Source organism: Myxocyprinus asiaticus, chromosome 47 (genome assembly GCF_019703515.2).
Source record: "Myxocyprinus asiaticus isolate MX2 ecotype Aquarium Trade chromosome 47, UBuf_Myxa_2, whole genome shotgun sequence".
In the NCBI taxonomy this organism is placed as follows: Eukaryota; Metazoa; Chordata; class Actinopteri; order Cypriniformes; family Catostomidae; genus Myxocyprinus; species Myxocyprinus asiaticus.
The window spans coordinates 23,030,598-23,056,604 of record NC_059390.1 but is presented as its reverse complement, the minus strand read 5'-3'; the positions used below and the strand labels follow the sequence as shown (position 1 = coordinate 23,056,604).

The 26,007-nt window shown below is 39.9% G+C and overlaps 1 protein-coding gene across 4 annotated transcripts in view; it reads left to right on the top strand.

Annotated features, from left to right (window-relative positions):
• Positions 1 to 25,766, top strand: part of LOC127436812 (USP6 N-terminal-like protein) — a 102,789-nt gene extending 77,023 nt beyond the window's left edge. For all 4 annotated transcript variants that reach the window (XM_051691213.1, XM_051691210.1, XM_051691211.1 and 1 more), the window contains 9 exons: positions 3,356 to 3,463; positions 7,107 to 7,216; positions 9,495 to 9,543; positions 14,169 to 14,289; positions 14,864 to 14,958; positions 17,626 to 17,691; positions 17,801 to 17,900; positions 18,344 to 18,496; positions 22,932 to 25,766. In XM_051691213.1, the coding sequence (XP_051547173.1) occupies positions 3,356 to 3,463; positions 7,107 to 7,216; positions 9,495 to 9,543; positions 14,169 to 14,289; positions 14,864 to 14,958; positions 17,626 to 17,691; positions 17,801 to 17,900; positions 18,344 to 18,496; positions 22,932 to 24,346 (2,217 nt within the window). In that variant the 3' untranslated portion in view covers positions 24,347 to 25,766. The remainder of the gene's footprint in view (positions 1 to 3,355; positions 3,464 to 7,106; positions 7,217 to 9,494; positions 9,544 to 14,168; positions 14,290 to 14,863; positions 14,959 to 17,625; positions 17,692 to 17,800; positions 17,901 to 18,343; positions 18,497 to 22,931) is intronic.
• The last annotated feature ends 241 nt before the right edge of the window (positions 25,767 to 26,007 follow it).

Below are 26,007 nucleotides of genomic sequence, written 5' to 3'. Positions count from 1 at the left end.
CTTTTCTTTACAAAAAGCTCAAATCTGGGTTCCAATGAGGCACATACAATGGAAGCAAACGGGGGCCAATTTTTGAACATTTAAATACTCACTTTTTCAAAAGTATAGTCACAAGACAAACAATATGCATGTTAACATGATTTTAGTGTGATAAAAAAACGCGTACTAACCTTTTCTGCGTTAAGTTATGGCCAGTTTTACAACTTCATTGCCATGACGATGTAACGCCCATTTCACATCGCAAGTTTGAGCAAGACATGAGCAAAGTGTCAGCTTAACGACATCGTTACTACAGCTGCAGACTCGCGAGGACATTCACACTGGAAGCATTTTTACAGAGTAACAGCAGCGGCTCTATACAGAAAAATAAAGAGATTTCTATGTAACTATGGTGAGTATTTATTTGAATAAAGACCATAATTTCTAAAATGGTTATCAGGAGTGGGTCAGTAGTTGTACATAGTTAAATTCAGCCATTGAATGGCAATATGTTTTTGTTTAAACACCAGCAAAAACTTTTAAGTGCTAATAACTTTCCTCAAACCAAAAAGATCGCACTTACCATTTGCACAAACAGCGAAAGCAACTGCATCCCAGGCTTTTTCCTTTGAGGATGAATCTTTATAAAAAGTATTTTGAGGGTCATAAAGCACTTTGTTCTTCTCCACCTCCACAGTCAGTCTTGTTCGTCCATTACTGTGCAAGAATGAGGTAAGTTTTGAATTTACCGACATCAGGGTCGTGCAAGTGTTTACAAGTGAAAGCAAACTCGGCTGTGATTGGGTAATGCTGTAGCCTATAGACCCTGTCTATGTTTTATATTTACTATAGCTTTAAATGATAAACCGTACTTCTGCTTAAACTCTATAATTCAAACATTTTAAATAGGTAAATCTCATGGAAATATTTTTTATTTTTTTTATTTTATTTGTTCTGACCTGCTCTAATTCATATAAAAGCACACTAGACTACTAATACATGCTTATTCTGTGCATTATGCACTTTTGGTGTCAAATCACATTCATTTTGTCCATCAACAGTGTGCTGTCACTTTAATTGAGCTTGAGCAGCGCTGCAAAAATAGACTCTGAGCCAAAACCCCTGCTGCACTGCAGCTCACGCGACACTCTGACACGCTGCTGACGTTTCCAAAGTGAATGCTCTAATCTATTATTATGGACACCGAAAAAAATACACTCTGTTCACACCTCGCTCACGCTTGTGATGTGAAATGGGCGTAATGGAAAAAAAAGCCAAAAATGACTATTTAAACAACTTTTACAGCTCAAATAATACATGAGTTTTAACAGAAGAATTAATGTAAGTGCTTTTATAAAATTATAAGCTTCACATTTCTGCCTTTAAACCCTCCAAAAATTGGCCCCATTCACTTCCACTGTAAGTGTCTCATTGTAACCTTGATTTTAGCTATATTTAAAGAAAGGAGGGACGAGTCGAAATATGTTTTTGTGGTAATCAATATTACGCCACAAATGCTCTAGATTCAGCCTAAGTTGTGTTGAACCCGGAATATTCCTTTAAGGTGACTAATGCTACTATAGCGAATGGTCATCTATATAGCTGCGCTATAGCTTTATAATATAGTATTGTTCAGCGCATGTGTGTTGAGTTCAGATTTTTCCGTACACAGCTCACAAACACACACACACATTCAATTCTCAGATATCTTGTTTAAAGTGTTTGTTTTTTGTCTCACAGATGGAGTCATTGACTTCCCACATATCTGCAATTACAAAACCAATATTGCATCAACAATCACACACAAACAAACACTCAGACACCTGCCGATTTGTAATGTCTTGTTTCGTTCAAACAAGCAAACATTCTTAATTGTCTTGTTTCACTGTGTTAGGAGAGATTAGACACAGAATCACACACCCACTCGTTCGCTGTGTGGTTTTGGGATATGTACTGCCGTCAGTTAATAATCACCCCAAGAGCTCTCCCAAAGATTATTAATAACATCGTTATCATTATCGTCATCAATTCACACATACACAGACTCAGATGGGCCCTGAGGGGGAAAAATATGTTCAGGGAATCACTTAGCTGCAGTAATGTGGACAGATGTAAAGAGAAAACGGAAGAGTGTTCATTCCTCTCGTTCACCTCTCCCAACTCCACAGTCGTACATCACTCTCTTTCTCTGTTTCAGTGGGGTGAGTTTTATTGTAGTTGAGAGACGATTCACACCGGCCATTAGCTTTTGTGGGTTCAGCATTTTGCTTTTGTGCTCTTAATCTGCCCTCTGATGGGAGTTTAATCTTCACTGACTGCACAATTACCTGTGAGACACACTCACTCCTACAGCTGTTATGTCTATGTAACAAGGTTCGTAGCTCTTCAACAAAGGAGGAAGCGGGAGAATGGCGAAATCCAACCAAGACTTTATTTAAAAGACTTTTAATTCAACAAAACACAACATAAAAGTTGTGCGTTTTCAGCATAACCAAAACATAAACGCACACACAAACACTGCTGCGTGCCTCTCTCTCTCTCCCTCTGGTGTCCTGGGCTGCTCCTTATCTCTCTCTCCCGCTGATTGGGGCAACTCAGCGCCAGGCGTGCACCCTCATGGCCTGGCCACGCCCTCCTCCTCGTCACATACCCCCAACACCCACTGCCGGCTGGTCTTCCCCGCCTCCTGGGAACTTGAGTAGGATGTGGGGAGGGAGAGAGAAATAGAGCGGGAGAGCCTGAGAGAGAGAGGGGGGAGAGAGAGAGAGAGAGAGAGAGAGGAAAAATAAAAATACACTGGTTCGCTGACCTCGAACATGGCGTCACATGGTCCTCAGCCAGCTACACTGCCACCTGGCAGATGGCAGCGGGCTCCTCTGCCTCCAGGCAGCGGCGAGGAATCGATGACAGCGTATCCTTCCTCCTTCCCGGGTTTCGGCACCAATGTAACAAGGTTCGTAGCTCTTCAACAAAGGAGGACGCGGGAGACGGTGAAATCCAACCAAAAGACTTATAATTCAACAAAACACAACATAAAAACACTTTTCATCATAACCAAAACATAAACGTGCACACACAAACACTGCTGTGTGCCTCTCTCTCCCTCTGGCATCCCCGGCTGCTCCTTATCTCTCTCTCCCGCTGATTGGGGCAACTCAGAGCCAGGCGTGCACCCTCATGGCCCGGGCACGCCCTCCTCCTCGTCTCAGTCTATATTGATAACAAAGATAAAAAGCATACTGTATGTGTGAACTCTTAACTTCCTCTCAATTGAAAAAAAAAAAAAAAAAGACTTCTGCAACTTACTGATATCAGACCGATTAATAGATTTGAACAAAAAAACACACTTACGTTCGATTTTTTTGTCTGTGTGTAGCTGGTAAGAAGGATCTATAAGGGAATTCCACTGCAGCTCAGAGGTCAGGTTTGGTGTCTGCTTCTCGACATCCCCAAAATTAAGGAGGAGAAGGAGGATTTCTATGAGGTAAACACACACACACTTAGTTGCTCCAGCTTATTCAAGACTTTCTTTAGAGCTGCAGTAGTTTTGATTTGACAGAAGTGTGTTTAAGAGAGGCAAGCACAAATTCTATGCTTAAGTATGACTTTCTGAAATAGTCAGTACCTGAGGTTTTGAATGTACCACTTATGTGGTTTGACACACACACCGCATAGTGAAATATCACTGCAAACGGACAACACATCAGTCTGACTGGACAGAAAACACAACTTGCAGTCCATATTCTAACTGAAGTGTGTTTACACTATAAGTACATTGTATCAAATGCTTCATTTTGTAATGTAGGTGCACAATAGTTAAAGAAGCCTAAAGTAAAATGGGACCATAAAAAAATAATTACAACAATATACAATGTAAATAAAATAAGATAGAATAAAATAAAAGACTTTCAGACATTATTAAAGTTGAAGTTTGTCATTTCTATCTATCTGTCTATCTATATATACACTGAACAAAATTATAAACGCAACAATTTTAGTTTTTGCCCCCATTTTTTATGAGCTGAACTCAAAGATCTAAGACTTTTTCTATCTACACAAAAGGCCTATTTCTCTCAAATATTGTTCATAAATCTGTGTTAGTGAGCACTTCTCCTTTGCCGAGATACTCCATCCACCTCACAGGTGTGGCATATCAAGATGCTGATTAGACAGCATGATTATTGCACAGGTGTGCCTTAGGCTGGCCACAATAAAAGGCCACTCTAAAATGTGCAGTTTTATCACACAGCACAATGCCACAGATGTCGCAAGTTTTGAGGGAGCATGCAATTGACATGCTGACTGCAGGAATGTCCACCAGAGCTGTTGCCCGTGAATTGAATGTTCATTTCTCTACCATAAGCCGTCTCCAAAGGCGTTTCAGAGAATTTGTCAGTACATCCAACCGGCCTCACAACCCCAGACCACGTGTAACCACACCAGCCCAGGACCTCCACATCCAGCATCTTCACCTCCAAGATCGTCTGAGACCAGCCACCCAGACAGCTGCTGCAACAATCGGTTTGCATAACCAAAGAATTTCTGCACAAACTGTCAGAAACCGTCTCAGGGAAGCTCATCTGCATGCTCGTCGTCCTCATCGGGGTCCCGACCTGACTGCAGTTCGTCGTCGTAGCCGACTTGAGTGGGCAAATGCTCACATTCGATGGCGTCTGGCACTTTGGAGAGGTGTTCTCTTCACGGATGAATCCCGGTTTTCACTGTACAGGGCAGATGACAGACAGCGTGTATGGCGTCGTGTGGGTGAGCGGTTTGCTGATGTCAACGTTGTGGATCGAGTGGCAGTGGGGTTATGGTATGGGCAGGCGTATGTTATGGACAACGAACACAGGTGCATTTTATTGATGGCATTTTGAATGCACAGAGATACCATGACGAGATCCTGAGGCCCATTGTTGTGCCATTCATCCACGACCATCACCTCATGTTGCAGCATGATAATGCACGGCCCCTTGTTGCAAGGATCTGTACACAATTCCTGGAAGCTGAAAACTTCCCAGTTCTTGCATGGCCAGCATACTCACCAGACATGTCACCCATTGAGCATGTTTGGGATGCTCTGGATCGGCGTATACGACAGCGTGTTCCAGTTCCTGCCAATATCCAGCAACTTCGCACAGCCATTGAAGAGGAGTGGAGCAACATTCCACACGCCACAATCAACAACCTGATCAACTCTATGTGAAGGAGATGTGTTGCACTGCGTGAGGCAAATGGTGGTCACACCAGATACTGACTGGTTTTCAGACCCCCACTGACCCCCCCAATACAGTAAAACTGCACATTTTAGAGTGGCCTTTTATTGTGGCCAGCCTAAGGCACACCTGTGCAATAATCATGCTGTCTAATCAGCATCTTGATATGCCACACCTGTGAGGTGGATGGAGTATCTCGGCAAAGGAGAAGTGCTCACTAACACAGATTTAGACAGATTTGTGAACAATATTTGAGAGAAATAGGCCTTTTGTTTACATAGAAAAAGTCTTAGATCTTTGAGTTCAGCTCATGAAAAATGGGGGCAAAAATAAAAGTGTTGTGTTTATAATTTTGTTCAGTGTATATATATAAAAATTAGAGGTAGACCAATGTATCGGTGTTACCGATTAATCGGTGCCGATAGTCGCTTCTTGAAACTATTGTTATCGGCAAAAAACGATGCCTATAGTTGGCAATAGGTCTTTTTTTTTTCCTCCATTATTTTGTTATTGCAAAATAAAGAGTCCCAGGTGTATATCAGCCTTGTTTTTTACTTAAAGGTCCCTTGTTATGCCCTTGTTAAGTTTTTTCTAGTTATTATTGGGATTTTGGTTGAACAATAAACTGCATCTGGGATTTTATTCATTTTTGACTCTTTGTCTGTGCCCGTCTTAGTGAGGAAAGAATAAGAATTGTATTATTTTATTTATTTTTAGAATAAGATTTTTTGGAATTGTTTGGGGGAAAAAAAATTACTTGAAATGGATACTTTAAAGGGATAGTTCACCCAAAAATGAAAATTCTCTCATTATTTACTCACCCTCATAATATTCCAGATGTGTATTACTTACTTTCTTTACCAGAACTTACAAATTAAATTAGAAAAATACTTAGCTCAGTAGGTCCTTAAAATGCAAGTGAAAGGAGATTTCTCTTTTGAACCTTCAAAAATCACAGACAGTCAGCATAAACATCATCGATATGACTCCGGCGGTTAAATTAATGTCTTCTAAAGCGATACGATCACTTTTGGTGTGAAAAAATATCATTATTTAACTACTTTTTAAATATAATTAAACGCATCCGGTAAGCTTCACGAGAGGGTGGAGTCCAAGCGGTCTCTCGTGTGATGTATTCACGTTGCCATGATACTGAAGTAATCTCACGTTCTCCTCTCGGTTGAGACATCCAGGATAAGCACACAAATGCATCATTATGAGTAAAGAAACGGATCAATACAGATCTAAACCAAAACCAACAAAGCTTCTGTACAGTGTTCCTCCTCCTCACTTGTAAACAGCGCTGCTCTTCTGGCTGATTTAGAGTTTTAAAAAGTACTTAAATATTTATCTTTTTTAGCTCCAAAAGTGATCGTGTCACATTTAAAGACATTAATTTAAACGCTGGAGTCATATAAATGATGTTTATGCTGATTGTCTGTGGAGCTTCATTCACTTGCATTTTAAGGACCTACTGAGCTAAGATATTTTTCTATATTTCTTCAAATGTATTCCGGTGAAGAAAGAAAGTCATACACACCAGGGATATCATGAGGATATCATGATACATTTTTGGGTGAACTATCCCTTTAAACTTAATCACTTAGTAAGTATTCGATTGATTTAAATGAATTGACTGAACCAGTGTTGCTCTTTACGGCTGGACGGGTTGCTCAGATAAACAGACCAATGTTTAAATAGCCACAGAGGCACAGTGTTTACACTTTTGGGGGAAATCAACCTACAAATGATTTGCTTATAGTTGTCTCTGCATATTAAGCTGGGATAGGAGACAGTATTTTAACATCGAAAAAGTTATTTTAACGTCGTAAAAGTTACACATCAGCTTTAATAAACATATACCGTGGTGAATATGGAGTGTGAAATCTTTCTCTCTTTCTCTCTCTCTAGAAACTGAAGGTCAGAGCGAAGGGTTTGTCTCCTGATATTCGTCAGATTGATCTGGATGTGAATCGTACATACAGAGATCACATCATGTTCATGCACCGCTATGATGTCAAGTGAGTGTATTACATTTTATTACCACGTCAGATATGCATCACTGCTCTGTTTTGTGTTTTACCCCACTGTTGCAAATTGAACTTCGTACAAATGAGTTAGATCTTTTGTTTTGCATTGACACCATTTATCATTTCAACATAACTCAAGGAAGAAGATCTCATTGCTGCAGGTAAAATAATAGGACTGTTTAGCAGTATTTAATGACATTGTTCTTTAAAGAATGTTCTGGGTTCAATACAATACACTATTGGTAGGATGTACACAGCCTATGTAAGCTTGTACACAGAAAATAATTTTGATTTATCCCTCAGTTTATTAATACAAACATAAATGTTATTTACAGTAAAACACTGGAAGTCTATGGGGCAAGGTATTGCACTGGGAACTTTCATTTAAATGTAAAGAGTATATAAGTTAACACGAGACAAGTTTGATTACTTCCAACCTTGTCTGCGCATAGTTATATCCAATCTTTCAACTCGTCATGACCATGTGAAGTCTGTAAACCCAGTAACTTTCACATGATACACACAAGCATACCAGAAAGGGATGTGATGTTAATACCCACAGAGTACTGTTTGGAGCAAACTCCATCCACAGGAATTATGTCAGTGTTTTGTTTGTGTTTACAAACTGAGGGACGAGTCAAAATAATAAATGAATTATTTTTTATTAATTTTTTGTTTTGTTTATTGTTTGCATGTGGACAATTAATTCAGTTATCCAAAAAAAAATGTCAGAGAATTATTCAAATTTTGGGGCTGCACCGATAGGGTTAGGTTATAAATTTATGGGCCCATACGATAACCAATAATTCACAACTCATTGCGGCAAATACCGATAACCATTAATTTAACTTTTGGTGTTTTAACTCTTCAACTGGACCTGCTAGCTAATTAAACACACTATTGGTAGGATAATAATAATATTTTGGTTTTCCCAGTTATCAGCCAATAATATATCCATCGCCGATATATCGTGCACCCCTAGAAAATGTGCCATTGTACTTGACGTGAATAGTGGGGAAAAAAAGTAGTTCGCAATTTTTTTTTTTTTTACAAACTGTGGGGTCAAATTTATTTTTATTTATTTTTTTTTATTTTTTTTATTGTTCACATGTGGACAATTGCTTCAGTTATCCAAACATTTGTTAAGAATTACGATAACTTTAGGGGTGCATAAATATGTAATTTCTGGGCCAAAACCGTAACCAAAAATTCACAGCTCATTATGGCAGATACTGATAACTTATAATTCACAGGTCATTGTGGCCAATACCAATAACCGATAATTGTACTTTTTTAACCCTTTAATCTGGAGCTAATGTCTAATTAATCACTCTACCTGCGCAATAATTATATTTAGATTCTTCCAGATACTGGCCAATAATATATCGGCCACCGATATATCATGCACCCCCAAAAGATTTGGCTTTGTACTTGATGTGAATTGTGCAAAGAAATGTTGTATATATTTTATATTTGGTGTATGTAAACACACACCTCAGATTCAGAGCTGCAAGTTATGAAAAAATAAATAAAAAATACCAGAGTATACCAGTCAATCCACCTTTTTCAAGGTATAAAATACCTTGAAAAAGGCTGATTGCTGAAACATTGGTAAGATAAATAAATGAGCCTTCATTTTTTAGTTGTGCAGTACTACTCTCTCTCTTTTTTTTTTTATACTTGGTATTTAGTCAAATCAGACATGGTTTGAACAGGCCTTTTGACTGTATTACACTATTGATGGTGACTCTCCATGTGAATCTTTTACAGAGCTCTTTTAGTGTAGGACTTTAATCTGTCTCTTTGTAACAAGGCCCTTGAGTGTAAAATATATATATATTTTTTTTTTACTCATCTTCAGTGACGCTTTCATTTATTACGGCCATAAAACTGCTGCACTGTACCGACATGTGAATTGAAAAAGTTGAGAAAGCAATGGAGTGAGAGCAAGAGAGAGAGAGAGAGAGAGAGAGAGAAAGAGATGCCCACACCCCTCCACTCTCTTCTAGTTATTAGAGTATTGAATTGTGACAGGACTAAAGCGCTCATATTGACTGATGTGACATTTACCTGTGGAGATGTGAAAGAGTGAAATTATTCTCACAGTGTGGCCTTATACATCCAGGAGACAGAAAATCAGGAAAAGGCAAAAAGGAGAAGGGCAGAGCACAGGGAGAAATGTGCTAAATCTAAATGGTCCTTGACATATATAATAGAAATGCAGAATGGAGGACTTGTTCATGATTGTTTTGTGTGTGCTGTGTTGCAGACAGCAGGATCTGTTTCATGTGCTCACGGCATACTCTGTTTATAACACGGTGAGTCAAAACTACCCACAACTATTTTATTTATTCTTAATGTTGATCCTATAATAAAACTTTATACTGCAAAATGATTAAGAGACAGTTTGCTTTCAGGATGTTGTTAGATTAAATTTGGTCCTGGAGTAAGCACCAGTAACAATGGGGATTTCCCACTGGACGTCCTTTGAAGTCTACACTTACATTTAGATTTATTCATTTGGCAGATGCTTTTATCCAAATGGACTTGCAGTGGTATGCACATTTTTTAGGACTTGTGTTCTGAGTGTCCTCATGACAAATCACAATGTAACTCCAGATTCCATCATAAAACAGATGACGCAATCACAGCCAATCAAAACAGCTATGTGGAGCGGGATTTTGGACCAATGAGATTTCACAGTGGGTGGAGCTAAGCAACCGACAAAATGTATTGCTGCACATTGCTTGTAGCACACTTGCTTACAACAAATTTCAGATTTACATGGAAGAGGTCCGTCATATGCACAAAGTCAGTGGGCATGGCCATAAAGTTTTTATATTTTCATGCAAGTATGCGCTAAGTCTATGCACAAGTGGGTTGGTGAAATCACGCACATAAAGCGCTAATGGGCTGGTTCAAGTGTAATTTAATTCTGAGGTTCTTCTCCGGTTGATGCACCATCTGCGGCCTCTTATATATTTCATTTTCTGTCAAGCAATGTCGATATAAATAAAGACAGCTCATTCATAAGAATTTGGTACAGTTAAATGGGCTGTGTGCAATCCATCCCCTGCTCTGTGAATGTATCGTCATCTGTGCTGCTCCGGACCGAGATGTATGTGTCTGATGTATTATGTTCTCTATCGGCCTCTTTGGGACTGTTGGCTCTCGTCCTGCTCGCCCGTGTCTCACCTGCTTGAAATATGCATTGCTTCTCTCCTATTGTTCATTGTTTTGTAATGTATATTTGTTTCTACAGTGCATCTGGAAAGTATTCACAGCGCTTCACTTTTTCCACATTTTGTTATGTTACAGCCTTATTCCAAAATGAATTAAATTCATTATTTTCCTCAATTCTACAAACAATACCCCATAATGACAACGTGAAAGAAGTTTGTTTGAAATCTTTGCAAATGTATTAAAAATAAAAAACGAAACAAATCACATGTACATAAGTATTCACAGCCTTTGCTCAATACTTTGTTGAAGCACCTTTGGCACCAATTACAGCCTCAAGTCTTTTTGAGTATGATGCTACAAGCTCGGCACACCTATTTTTGGGCAGTTTCTCCCATTCTTCTTTGCAGGACCTCTCAAGCTCCATCAGGTTGGATGGGGAGCGTCGGTGCACAGCCATTTTCAGATCTCTCCAGAGATGTTCAATCGGGTTCAAGTCTGGGCTCTGGCTGGGCCACTCAAGGACATTCACAGAGTTGTCCCGGAGCCACTCCTTTGTTATCTTGGCTGTGTGCTTAGGGTCGTTGTCTTGTTGGAAGATGAACCTTCACCCCAGTCTGAGGTCCAGAGCGCTCTGGAGCAGGTTTTCATCAAGGATGTCTCTGTACATTGCTGCATTCATCTTTCTCTCGATCCTGACTAGTCTCCCAGTTCCTGCCGCTGAAAAACATCCCCACAGCATGATGCTGCCACCACCATGCTTCACTGTAGGGATGGTATTGGCCAGGTGATGAGCGGTGCCTGGTTTCCTCCCGACATGACGCTTGCCAATCAGGCCAAAGAGTTCAATCTTTGTTTCTCATGGTCTGAGAGTTCTTCAGGTGCCTTTTGGCAAACTCCAGGCAGGCTGTCATGTGCCTTTTACTGAGGAGTGGCTTCCGTCTGGCCACTCTACCATACAGGCCTGATTGGTGGAGTGCTGCAGAGAAGGTTGTTCTTCTGGAAGGTTCTCCTCTCTTCACAGAGAAACGCTGGAGCTCTGTCAGAGTGACCATTGAGTTCTTGGTCACCTCCCTGACTAAGGCCCTTCTCCCCCGATCTCTCAGTTTGGCCAGGTGGCCAGCTCTAGGAAGAGTCCTGGTGGTTCCAAACTTCTTCCATTTACGGATGATGGAGGCCACTGTGCTCATTGGGACCTTCAATGCTGCAGAAATTTTTCTGTACCCTTCCCCAGATCTGTGCCTCGATACAATCCTGTCTCGGAGGTCTACCGGCAATTCCTTGGACTTCATGGCTTGGTTTGTGCTCTGACATGCACTGTTAACTGTGGGACCTTATATAGACAGGTGTGTGCCTTTCCAAATCATGTCCAATCAACTGAATTTACCACAGGTGGACTCCAATCAAGTTGTAGAAACATCTCAAGGATGATCAGTGGAAACAGGATGCACCTGAGCTCAATTTTGAGTGTCATGGCAAAGGCTGTGAATACTTATGTACATGTGATTTTTTTCGTTTTTTTATTTTTTAAAAATTTGCAAAGATTTCAAACAAACTTCTTTCACGTTGTCATTATGGGGTATTGTTTGTAGAAATTTGAGGAAAATAATGAATTTAATCAATTTTGGAATAAGGCTGTAACATAACAAAATGTGGAAAAAGTGAAGCGCTGTGAATACTTTCCAGATGCACTGTATGTTTAATATTTTGTTTCATTTCTGTACAGCGTAATTGAGCTTTGGAAAGGCGCTACAAAATAAACTTTTTTATTATTATTATTATTATAGGCCTATTTTTATTATTATTATTATGAATCTGCTGACACACAAACTTGGCTAGTATTTACAGTGATTAATAGCTCTTTGATACAGTATCTGTGGGTGGAATCGCCAAACTGCAAATGCAGGAACTGATTTTAACACATGCTAAAAACCGGTACTGTCTCTTTAAGAAAACTGACAGTTCTGTAAAGAGCATCTGTAGATGAACATACGTTATCGAGCGAGGACTCGAATGGCTTAACTCATCCATGCTGTGCATGATTAGAATGATTTTTGTTGTTGTTTTTGATCAACAACTAACTGTAAAGAACAGAAAGGGTATTAAAAGTGACATTATTCAATGACAAATGGGTTGCGTGGATCTCATATTTGGACACGCATTACTCAGAACAACTTTTACTCTCAACACGCAGTGAATCTCGCTGCTGAATACTTCACTAAACCACATAGTTAGTGAAATCTGAACATTTACCAGCCAGTGGCTAATCACAGACATTTTTAGTCGCATAGCACAAATATTGCAAATGCAAGTGATTTCCTCTCATTGTAGTGAAGGGTTATGCATAGAGTAAAACATTGATCTTAGGATTTAAGAATTGATAGTTAATTAGTTAAAATAAATAACACGAGGCATCAGAAAATCAATATTTTTACACAGTCCTACCAGGGCTGGGCGATATATCGAATATTAACAATATAATCGTGAATATTGCGATGATTTTAATGTGCTTTAATTTGGCCATTAAGTTTCATAAAGAGCGCAACAGTAGACTAATTTCTCGATCCTTCAGGGCTGCACAATTAATCAAAATAACATCAAAATGGCGAGTTGGTCATATGTGATTATTAATCCACAAATGGCTGTGATTTAAAGACAGATAAACGGTCTGTGTGTGATTCAGAACAAACCAGTGATGCGCTGAACTGTGTGCATGTGCATGGTGGCGCTGTCAGATCAGATCGTGCATTGTGAAATCAAAGTAATGCAGGTTCAAACATTAGTAACTGCAACAAGATATTATACAAATCTATAAACACAGCATCGTATAACAGAAAAGGAGACGGTTACAGCATTTCAGGAAATGCAGAACATTGTAAACTGTCATATACACGTTGCCTATTTTTTGTCAAAATAAAAGCCCCAGGTGGAGGTGAAGTAAACAGTACAGAAATATATTACTTTTGTATAATGCAAATCTAATCAGAATAATAATGATAATTCAGCATTATATTATAATAATAAAACCTGATGTGTCCCACAGTAATAATTTAGTATTATGCAATGTTCAACTGGGGTTAGCTTTTCACTCACAAAAATGTATTAGTGAAAACATATGAAGGATATTTCAAATAATTAATATTTTATATAATGCTTTTTATTAAGCTACTATGTATCATTTGAAATGATATATAAATATAAAGTGCATATCAATGAAAATGATTGAATTTCATTCTCCCTTGTGTTTATTTAATGAAAAACTAATCATTTTTAAATAGATTCTTATTTAATGTCTTTAAAATATTGAATCTACTTGGCTACAATGGTTGTTTGGATGAAATGATGGTTCCTCTGATTAAAAAAACAACAACTTTTGAGCCATTTTAGAGCAAATACAAAATTATCGAGATCTATATTGAATATCGTCAATAGGCTGAAAAATATCGATATAATTTGACATATCGCCCAGCCCTAAATCCTACTGAGATTAGACATGCTTCTCAAACGTATTAGCGCAGTTACCTTTCTCAAAAAAATTCATTTACATACACCCACAGTTTGCACACATACACCGGCAGACAGCGCAAACACTCCCACCCACGCCCACTTGTGCTTTGCGCTTAGAATTAGCACTCTCACAAAAATTGGATAAGACGTAGCACACAGTTGTTGCACTGCACCTAGCGCGGTCACCAAAATAGAGGCCTTTATGTCATTATATAAAATGCTGAACATTAAATATTCTCTCTCATTGTGTCTGTAGGAGGTGGGCTATTGTCAGGGCATGAGTCAGATCACTGCTCTGTTGCTTATCTATATGAATGAGGAAGATGCGTTTTGGGCGCTGGTCAAACTGCTGTCTGGACAGAAATATGCCATGCATGGTACAATCACACACACAACTCTAATGGACCCTTTTGGATATGTATGTGTGTATATATATATATATATATATATATATATATATATATATATATATATATACACACACACACACACCAATCAGCCACAACATTACAAACACCTGCCTATAACTGCTCTGTACAATTGTGGTGAGAAGAATATCGCGTCAGAATGCTATTCTGAGATGCAGGTTGGCGTTGTTTTGGTGGCACGAGGGGGACCTACACAACATTAGGCAGGTGGTTTTAATGTTGTTTCTGATCTGTGTGTGTGTGTGTGTGTATATATATATATATATATCCAGTAGTCAACACAGCTGTGATGAGGTTTCATATACAGCTGTTGAGGGAGTGACTGTGTATTTGGCATATTTTCTTCTGATTTTTTTTTTTTTTTTTTTTTTTTGTAACATTTAGTATAATAGTATTTACTGTGGACACCCATGTACCTCTATAGAAGTTTACCCCTTTATTGTGGCATGACTGACTTTAAATCCAAATGACACATTTCTTTTTTTACATAATGTGCATTGATCAAGTTGTTGTGTTTGTGTAGGTTTCTTTGTTCCAGGGTTCCCTAAACTCATGCGCTTCCAGGAACATCATGACCATATCCTACAGAAGATGATGCCTAAACTCAAACAACATCTTGTAAGAAGAACACTGCTTTTCATCACACACAATATATCACTCTAAAAAAGCATTGTATCACATTCAAAAGATGGGACACCTGGATTTTAACCACTTGAACCTTAAAAAAAAAAGATATCAGCATCCAGGACCAGCACTGTTTTATAATTTGATTTATAACATTGCAATGAATGTTTGTCGATCATGGTATTACCATGGTACATGTCCAAAAAAATATGGTATCATGTAAAAAAAAAAAGAAAAAAACAATATGGTAATACCACAGTACTTTTTGACACTTTTCTGATAAGTGTAGATTTTAATTTTGTCTTGATTAACATACAATCAGTCAAGATTTCACTGTGACTGACAAACAGACAAAAACTTCCTAAGCAGTTGTAGTTTTGGAAACAGTTATGGATTCATATGGTCCCATATTGTGTTGTCAATTTTCCAGTGTTTTACAGTCATTTCTCAGATTAACCAAGCAAACCATCCTAAACAGCTGGCAAACCCCAAGAACTCATATAACATTAAGAATTCACAAAGAAATGTCAGCCCTGGTTCATTAAAGGGCAGATTGATATTTTGGCAATATTAATAAATAAAGAGATGGATGAATTAGTTAATTATTTGGGTGTGTGAGTCGGGCTTTGATGCAAGTGGATTAAAAATCCTGAGAGGATGAAAGAGAAAGAAGCTTCACTCATTATACTCCTTTATTTCCAGTGTGTGTGTGCTTATGGCAATGTTCAGCATAACGTACTATCATATTACTCATAATAGTTTTGCTCTATGCAGAATGTATACATTGAACCACACAGTCAACAATGTGCAGTATTCAACCAAATATACGGTATGTCCATCTGGACTCATTATTTGATGGATTGTGTAAATAATAGACATTTTTATACAAAATTAATTTTATAAACCGTTTTCTGATTATAACTAGTCGGCGCTTGTCACTTTCAGTGTAGCATTCTTGTGTTCTAAAAGCATATTGTTTTCTACAGTATTTCACACAATACTTAAAAATATCAGGCTGTACTCCCTGCTAATTCAGAGTCTGGGGGACGGAGCTTTAACTTCTATCAAGGGATTATGGGAGAAAGATTTCAACTTGGTTTTGGAGGAGGGAGTGTGGGCTAGGATCCTTAAACACGTCAAGTCTGCATCTAGAGATGCAAGGGTGCATCTTATGCAATTCAAGATTTTACATCGATTTTATTGGAACCCCTCTAGATTGTATAGGCTTGGTCTTAAAGACACACCCACCTGCTGGCGATGCCAATCGGAGGATGGAGACACAGCCCATGTTTTTTGGTGGTGTGTTGAGATCCAGAAATTCTGGTTGAAGGTTCAGAATTTTGTGTGTGACACGGTGGGCACTCGGGTTTCGTTTTGCCCCAGACTTTGTGGTTTGGGCGATGGGGCGGTCATCGATGTGGGAAATGCTCACATAGAGAATTGGGTTCTGACCTGTGTGATGATCGCCAGGCAGATTATTTTGAGGGTTTGGAGGTCAGCTGGTTCGCCCCCATTTCTGGAGTGATGCACAGAGATGGGGAGGGTGACGGCTTTTGAAGAGGTGTCATTGGGAAGACGGGGTAACTCAGATTTGTTTGTCGGGAAATGGGGCAAATATTCGGTTATTTGGTTTTTGGAGGGCTCTCGGGGTGGGGCGTGGAGAGAGTAGTGTAGTATTAGTTGAGTATGATTATTATATTTATATTTTTGCTTGTGTGTTTGTTTGCTTAGATTTTTTCTGTATATCTACTCGTGTTACCACAGGGATGTTTGTTTGGGGGCGGGGTTGGGGATTATGAGGGGTGGTTGTGGGGTTTAAATGTTGTTTGTTATATGTTTTTGCTTTTCTTTATTATTGTAAGATTTCATTAAAAAATTTAATTACAGGGGCCTGGGTAGATCAGTGGTAAAGACGCTGGCAACCACCCCTAGAGTTCGCTAGTTCGAATCCCAGGGCGTGCTGAGTGACTCCAGCCGGGTCTCCTAAGCAACCAAATTGGCCCGGTTGCTAGGGAGGGTAGAGTCACATGGGGTAACCTCCTCGTGATCGCTATAATGTGGTTTGCTCTCGGTGGGGTGTGTGGTGAGTTGTGCGTGGATGCCTCGGTGGATGGCGTGAAGCCTTCACACGCGCTATATCTCTGCGGTAACGCGCTCAACAAGCCACGTGATAAGATGGTGCGGGTTGATGGTCTCAGACGCGGAGGCAGCTGAGATTCGTCCTCCGCCACCCGGATTGAGGTGAGTCGCTACACCACCACGAGGACTTAGAGCACATTGGGAACTGGGCATTCCAAATTGGGAGAAAAAAGGGGAGAAAATCCCCCCCAAAAAAAAAAAAAAATGTTAATTACAAAAAAAAACATTTAATATCAGGCTTTATGCAGTACATACAGTACTGTGCAGTATGCAATAAGCAGTACGCTAGTATTCCATCCCAAACATAGCCAAAGTAGCTTTAATATAATGAAACACACTGCTACTTTTGAATAGCGGTCAATGGAGAAAGATGCTTTTTGCTCACATAATGGTGTTATGACATCTACCAGCAGGGGGTAACTGCTGAAGCTAACCAGTCAAACCATTGACCCTTGATGTGAATGAGGTTTCTAATTGTTTTGCTGAACTGTGTGTTCAATAACACTTTGCTGTCCTCTGCAGGATAATCAAGAGGTGTTCGCCAGCCTGTACACTTTAAAATGGTTCTTTCAGTGTTTCTTGGATCGGGTATGAGCTCTCAAACATACTTTCAGTACATAAAAGCACTCATTATTTGCTTATTTCTTCTCTTACTGATTGTATGTCTGTTTTTGTGTTTGTTTGTTTGTTTGAATAGACCCCATTCACGCTTACGCTGAGAATATGGGACATTTATATTCTGGAAGGAGAGCGAGTTCTGACCGCGATGTCGTACACCATCCTCAAACTCCACAAAAGTAATGAAACCTCTGTGAGCGTGTTTACATGTGCAGTAATACACTGACATCAAAAATCAGCTCATTCTAAAAACCCGACAATTTTACATGCGATTTGAAATTATCAGGTTTTTTTCTCTGGTGTATTTTTCTTTAACGTCACAACGCTGGATAAGACACCAGAACAGCTGTGAAGGTGGTTACGTGGAGAGCGAAATCGGAGTAATGGTCAAAAATCTAGGTGTGCCGATCTTTTTTGCTTAAACCGTTTATGCCCATACTCCAATAAAAGAACATACTTAAGGCGTTTATTTGACCTTACATGTTGTCGGTTTATTTAGCATAATCAGTGTAAGATTGTGCATGTAAACTCACTCTGTGAGATTCTCTTGTGCAGTTTCATTTACTTGGAGCATGTCATATTCTAGCTGTAACTGCTGATTTCTTTTCTGTGTGTTCTTTAGAGACCCTCATGAAGTTGTCCATGGAGGAGCTGGTGAAGTTTCTGCAGGTGACTCTGTCGAAGGATTTCTTTTATGAGGATGACTTTGTGATAGAGCAGCTTCAGAACTCAATGTCTGAGCTCAGACGCTCTAAACTGGACCTGCCACCACCAGGTACAGTACTGTCTACTGTAAGATACACACAAACACACTATAATCATCTGTAGAGTGGCACTGAAAACACTACCTTCTTATAATATGTCTTTTTCTGACTCTGTCTGCACCTCTCTCGCTCTGTCTCACACTCACTCACTGCTGCTGTGTATTGTGTCTAATCTGAGTTCTCTCCCTCTCGCCTCAAACATAGCCTCGGCTTACACTAGTGGGTCTGGGAAAGGGGGGTGCCAACCCTCCTACAAAACCAACCGGTGGGCAAAACACACTGACTACTCTATCTGTCAATCAACCATTCGTTCGTCTACCCCCAATACACACACGTCTCACTCCTCTCGTTTGTTTCTCTGTCTGTCACAAAACAGCCAAGTTTACTTAATAACATTTAAAAATGTTTGTGGTATGTTAGATTAACTTCAAAGACTGCTACTATACAGTTATAGTTAATACAGTTACCTACCTGTACAGTACCAGTACAGTAACCAATAAAAATACTGTTTTCAAAAGAAAAGTAGTTGGTATTTTATGTTACTGATAAAGTAGCTTGTTTTAATAAATATGTTTTGGACAAATTAGTGTCATAGTCACACTTTTGTTTGCAGAAGATGATTATATATTGATGATATATAGATGATTTATAATAATAATGATCATTGTGGTCAATAGATGTGAACAGGGTCCAAAATTAACTTTTTGCCCCACTGGCCAATGGCAAGCAAATGAATTGAGAAAAAATACCAATTATTTAGCTGTTATTTGCTTATCATTTACTAGATTACCTCTTATGTCACATTAGACGGCACCTCTCACCAAGCCAGGATGTTGTTTCTCATATTTTCGGTTTGGTGACCTAACAGCAGGAATTTGCGGGTATGCATCCTTTACTCCAAAACCAAGTGAGCTGCCTATCTAGACAGTATTTTAAGGTATCATAGGCACACTCTCGAATATTCATAAGATGGCAGACAAGCTGAGATATACAGTATATTTAAGCAATATCACACAAGCAAGAGTGTGATATGACCCTACATTAGCACTGCTGTGATTTGGCCGAAGGCAGAGTGCCATAGGTAATCACAGCAGTGCTGATGTAGGGCCATATGGCATGATTGCGAGTGTGATATTGCTTATATACAACAGTCCAATGAACAAGTAAATTTAAAAAAATGAGGAAAAACTGAGTACGGTCATAAAAACGCATTTGTGCATGGAACTACTTTCATTCGCGACAGATCGGAAACTGCCGTTGCTGGTTCAAACCAAATGATGCGTTCAAGCCTCTCAGAAACGTCACTTTAGAACTAGTATGACAGCTTGGACTGTTTCTAACAAGTTATTGGAGAAACAAGGATGTGTGTGTGTTATGTGTGTGTGAGAGAGAGAGAGATGGAGCATGTGCGATTACCTGAGTTAGTCGCTACTCTAAAGCAGAGATGCTGCAGTGTGTTAGTCAGCTTTCTGAAGATAGTGTCATTTTGGTCAAATGCAACCCATTTTCTCTGTGGAAAAATAGCCATCCGAGTGGGGGTTTTTCTCCCTATTTAGCAGCAGCCTTTGCGCAAGAGTCATTCACTACAGAAACCGCAATCTTCTCCGCCATTTTAAACAGTATGTCCTCTCCAATGTGGAAACTCCGGCAATAGGAAAGCGCTGAATCGCTTCATGCTGAAGCTGTTAGTTTAAAGCTGTTTAAAACTATTTCCCAGTTTTAGTATAGTAGTAATCCCAGAAAGCATGGAGTGCAGATGAATGAAAACACTGACTGACGCTGACTCACACCTCACCTCAACTGGCTCATATTACACACAAAAATGGTCTTTTGTCGCAACCTGCTGGCTGAAGTCTTCAATGTCACATGGTAAAATGAAAAGACACACGTCTCTTTTATACATCTGTGCTGCTCTTACTCTTTAGTTTAGAACACCACGAACACAAGCGGAGTGACACAAACAGTGAAGTGTCCGAGTGCTGATGGGCTGAGACATCAGTACTCATGGAATGTCTCTCATCCATTCAGATTCGAGGGCTGGAACTAACTGTTGTATATAAAGGTATATAGTACTTATACTGAAAAGTTGTTCAGCCTATTAAAATATTGACTGTTTTATCCAGTATTTGTGTGTGGATCTTTATCTTACTGTTTATTAGAGTATTGTGACATTACCTACAGCAACACGTTAACGTCAAACTCTTTTGAAATCAATTCAATGTCGAGTCTCCTGTGCGCTATGCGTTGGAAGGGCCATTTATGTGGTGTTTGAAATTATTAATGAGGTTCCATTTTAGTTAGGATGTTGCCTTAAGGCCAAAGTATACTTTAGTTTCTCGCTTGCCACTACGTCTCAATATACTTTTAAATTGCTAGAGTGCTCGACCATGCGCAATTTGTAACAGCATGCGGAAAAACAATCTAGACTCTAGCCTTTGGAAGGCAGCACACTAGGAAAAGATATAAAGACAGGAAAGACAGCTCACTAGGTTTTGGAACAGAACTTTCGGCTTCCATCTGATGGTGTATTTTCCACTGATGTTAAAAAATGCATACCAGACACTGAGCTTTTCTTTATTTGGCTGTTTGTCCTGACTTGACTAGCTCATATTAGCGAGGATCAGACTATCTTTACTGCATCTAAACCAAATGCTATGTTTCCAATTGGCCAGTTACTGTTTTATTTACTCACTAAAACCAAATTTTTACTCGCATTTGGTGCATGGCAACTGTTCATTTTGGACCCTAGATGTTAATCATCTTTCAAAATAAGCACCTTCTGAGATGTGGATTGGTTTGTGTGTATGCAGTATCTCCGTTCCTCACAGTCTCCTCTCAACACACACCAAGAGCAGCCCCAACCATCATTATCTCTGTGTAAACGTTCATCATTCCCTTGACGTTTTCTTCAGTTTCCTTCACTGAGAACTTGAATATTGTGCATATGCTGTGTGTTCAAAAATGTACCTAACACATCCTTTTTTGACATGGTTTATATGTTCACACTCAGGCTTGGAGTGTAAGTGTTGTGTTGGTATTTTCATTTGTATTTTTAGCTTCTTCAATCCTCAGTGTTCCCAATCTGAGCTTTGATTTGACACCAGCTGTGGATGTTTTTATTTGATCAAGCGTCAACTGTAACTAATTTTGTTTGGCAGTTTGGTTCTTCTAAAAGACATTCAGCTGCATGACTTTCGCTCCTCAGTGTTTGTTCATATTCTGTTGTTTGAAAGACCCTATGAAACCGCTTGACGTGTGGGGTTTTTTCCTGTGTTGACGTAATTCCTAATGAAACAGGATGTTGGGTTAGAACATATCAAAGGGCTTGTCCCTTTCAATAATATACTTTAGTTACATACAATGCTAGTTGATGGTAGGTGATATTAGGGGGAGGGATACTATCGTTCTAGAGAGCATTTTATTAGGCAAAAATTTGTACATGCCCCTGATTGCAAGATGAGTCATCAACATATCTGCTTAAGTAAATTTTCTCCACTTTTAGGAGCAGACCGCTGTAGCATTTAGACCCTTTTTTTAAGATAGACAGGGGGCCGGTTGCATAAACATAGCCATTAACTTAAGACTTCGTCTAACAATTAGTCTGACTAGCTAAAGACATCATAAAAAGCCTGTTGCATAAAATAAGCTCACAGTTGTCATTAGTAAGACAGTCTAATTTGCATTGCATTGTGGAAAAATTAAGACACTGAACAGCTTCAAAAATTGTGGATGCTCAATACAGTTTTCATTTGCTGAAAATATTTACTTATTAGAGCAATACAATGCTTCACAATTGATTCTGATGAACAAATTTAGTGATTTTAACCTAAATAATAAAAACACACAAGACATTTTGTTACCACTGTAGAAGTCAAAAGTATTCTTCTAAGTCTCAACTGAAGCCCTTTCAGCCCTCAACTGAAGCCCCCACTGGTTCAGCTGACATTTTTTTTTTTTTTTCATGGCAACATGGAATGTAAACAAAAGTTAGCCTAGAGCAGTGGTTCCCAACCCTGTTCCTGGAGGCCCCCCAACACTGCACATTTTGTATATCTCCCTTATCTGACACACCCAATTCAGGTCGTAGAGTCTCTACTAAGGAGTGAATGAGTTGAATCAGGTGTGTTTGATTAGGGAGATATCCAAAATGTGTAGTGTTGGGGGGCCTCCAGGAACAGGGTTGGGAACCACTGGCCTAGGGGTGTACTGTCTTACATTTTGGTCTTAAATTAGACCGATCTAAGTTTTTATGCAACACACTGAAAAAGTGAAGACCAAACTTTTAGATGACTAACTAGTAAGACTAGTCTAAAAAAAAAAATTATTCAACCGGCCCATGGACTAAAAGCCACAAAACTCCTAATTTTAATTTCATGGGGTCTTTATTACTTTGCATTTCTGTGTTGATGTTGGCTCTGATCATCTGCTCTGCTATCACCTGCACAGGTAAGGAGGAAGAGTTTCCTAAGAAACCATTAGGTCAACTTCCCCCTGAGCCTCCAAGACTGGTGGCAGCAGCAGCAGCAGCAACCAAACATGTGGCTAACGGGCAGCCAAATATACAGTCTGGTGAAGGACTGGCCCCTCGTGGTCCAAGTCCTACAGCAAGTGTCGGTAAACAAATAGAGTCTGGTCTCATCACTGATGGTTCACCAGAGAGGTACATAGAGAGTCAATCACCCAGCTCCCTGGACAAGGTGCACCATCCGGACAAGATCGATAGGGAGGGGCGGGGTGTGGACACTCAAAAGGAAAGAGTCCCAACCCATATGCCCAACAGCACCGTCACAGACGGTGGGAAGATATCAACCCAGAACCAGACAAATCACAACTCTAGTGTTAGATCCAGCATGCGCAGGGACATTGCACCCCGCTGGGTCAAGCCTTCCGACAGAAAACTGGAAGCAGTCAAGGCGGCAGCCCTTCGAGAGAGCCAATTAAGTCTCACCATGGGTGTTACACCCTCGCCCAGCTCCCCAACTCCAGAGGAGGCCACCGGGGAACGCCGGCCACGTTCCCGAGGGTTTGTTCCAGGCTCCAACCGTGCCTCCAACGCCTCGCAATATGATAATGTCCCGGGACCAGATGGAGAGGTTATGGAGATTATAGAGCTGGAAAAGCCACCCTCTCGTCCCCCATCCCGGCCATACAGTGGACCTTCTATGAGGCAAGGCAGTCCCACTCGTCCCCCTAGTGGCAGAACCAGTGTCTCTCCCTTTAGAATGCCCAAACAGAGCATGATCTCTAAACCAGAACCCCACGCACCTCTGCATTACCCACCCGGCATGACACCCGTCTACACTTCCTATGATTCTCGGCCAGAGGAGAGACTGTACAGCCAGCCATACTCTGAGCAAATCTATGGAACAATGGCACGTACCTCTTCCAACAGTTCGCCACAGAAAGCACTGATGAACAACAGCTATGTAACCTACCGACAGCCGCCACCCAGCATGCCCCCTCTTAGGGTAGCTCCTGCAGAGCTTCCGGCCCAGATGGACAATGTTGGCGAGTATTACCTTCAACAACCTACCCGACTAATGGGGTCTCCTGCTTACCCACCCACAGAACTGCATTATGAGAGACACAAGCGGAGAGAGGGCTGGTATGGGGACATGGAGACAGGGCCTCCCCGCTCTCCGGCGGGATTACCTCGATCTCCCAGTTTCCAGAAAGCTCAGCTATCGCCCATTCATCCAGTTGAGGAGTTTAACTTTGCCCCTGCAGCCATCTCGGACGCTATGCTCCACTTAAGGAGACCCTACCAGGAGCATTCTGGCAGGCAACAGCTCCCCCAGCTGTTTGGAGGAGTACACTACAGGCAGGAGGCCTTTGCAATGCAGGAGTCAATGCTGCTCTGAGGCGAATGGACAGGGACAGGAATAGAGGGACACAGAGTGCAAGTGAATGCTAGCAAGCAGGTTTGTGTTGATAAGTGTCTGTGTGCGGTTTCACTTGTTTGTTTGTTTGCGTTGCAAGTCTTATTGTACCGAGTAAAGGTTTCCAGTTTCAGGCATTTATACTTATCAAAGACTGACTGAAGAATTTATTTTTGTTTTTGTCAGTAAAATAATCATTAACTGCCTATGTGACCTACAAAATTGAATTTAAACATGCAAAGAATTTAAACATGTTTTTTGTTTTGTTTTTTTGTTAGCACATATGAACAAATTCATATGGTTACTGATCAATTCATCTATTTTTTAACAAGTTTGTTTGACAGATAAATACATGCTTTATAGGACACATTATTTCTTTAATTGTGAATATATTTTTCAAGAACAAAGATTTGTGTAGGTACAATATGTATAATTGTGAGCAACTGTAACAGTGATAACCACTGTTGGATTAAACATTTCAAAGCATCACATACAGTGTTCAAATTAAAGTTAAAACCTTTGTAAGGTTTGTTTTTTGAGGTTATAGACCAATCAGCTACAACATTAAAACCGCCTGCCTAATGTTGTGTAGGTCCCCCTCGTGCCGCCAAAACAGTGCCAACCTGTGGAATGGGCTGGTTTGAGTATTTCTCTAACTGCTGTTCTCCTGGGATTTTCACACACAACAGTCTCTAGAATTTTCTCAGAATGGTGCCAAAAACAAAAAAACATCCAGTGAGTGGCAGTTCTGTGGACGGAAACGCCTTGTTGATGAGAGAGGTTAACAGAGAATGGCCAGACTGGTTCAAACTGACAGAGTCTATGGTAACTCAGATAACGGCTCTGTACAATTGTGGTGAGAGGAACAGCATCTCAGAATGCAGTGAGCTCAGAATGCTATTCTGAGATGCGGTTTGTCGCTGTTTTGGCGGCACGAGGGGGACCAACACAATATTAGGCAGGTGGTATTAATGTTGTGGCTGATCGGTGTATATTGTATTTTTTTCTCTCCAGACTGTAAACTTTGTTTTTATACAAAGACAGACACATGCGTGAACGCTGTGTTTTACAATAATATAATGACCGAAACAACTGCACAACATTCCACATAACACACAGTCTTAATGCATCCCACTGATTTTCTGTTTATCAGAATTATTATCACTGCAACAAGCAAATTTATCCCATGTCTTACTCATAGAAAGGCAAGCTAACTCATTCTGTTGTAGCCTGAATTACATTTGCTTCTTTCAGGCTTGCCATTATATAAACTGGTTTAATATACTCCAGTTTATATAGCATTCCAGTTATGATTTATGGATCAAGGAATTTTTCTTTGTTAAATTAACAAATGCAACTTATCAGATTTTCCCTTCTCTAATAAAACAACATGAGGTGATAACATTTTGTGGTGGTCATTGTGTGTGTGCATGTGCGTGTGTGAGAAAGACTTTGGGTACAAATAATCGACATCGGTGGACTTCTTTGTGTCCCACAGCTGTACTGCCATAGATAAATGGATCCATCTAAGGTTGCTAGGCAATTGCCAATTGATACTTAAATTCTGCTAACTAGCCAGAGTCAAAAGAGCCCACCCTTTTCTACAATGAATCCCATATACATGTCTCTATACAAGAGTAACT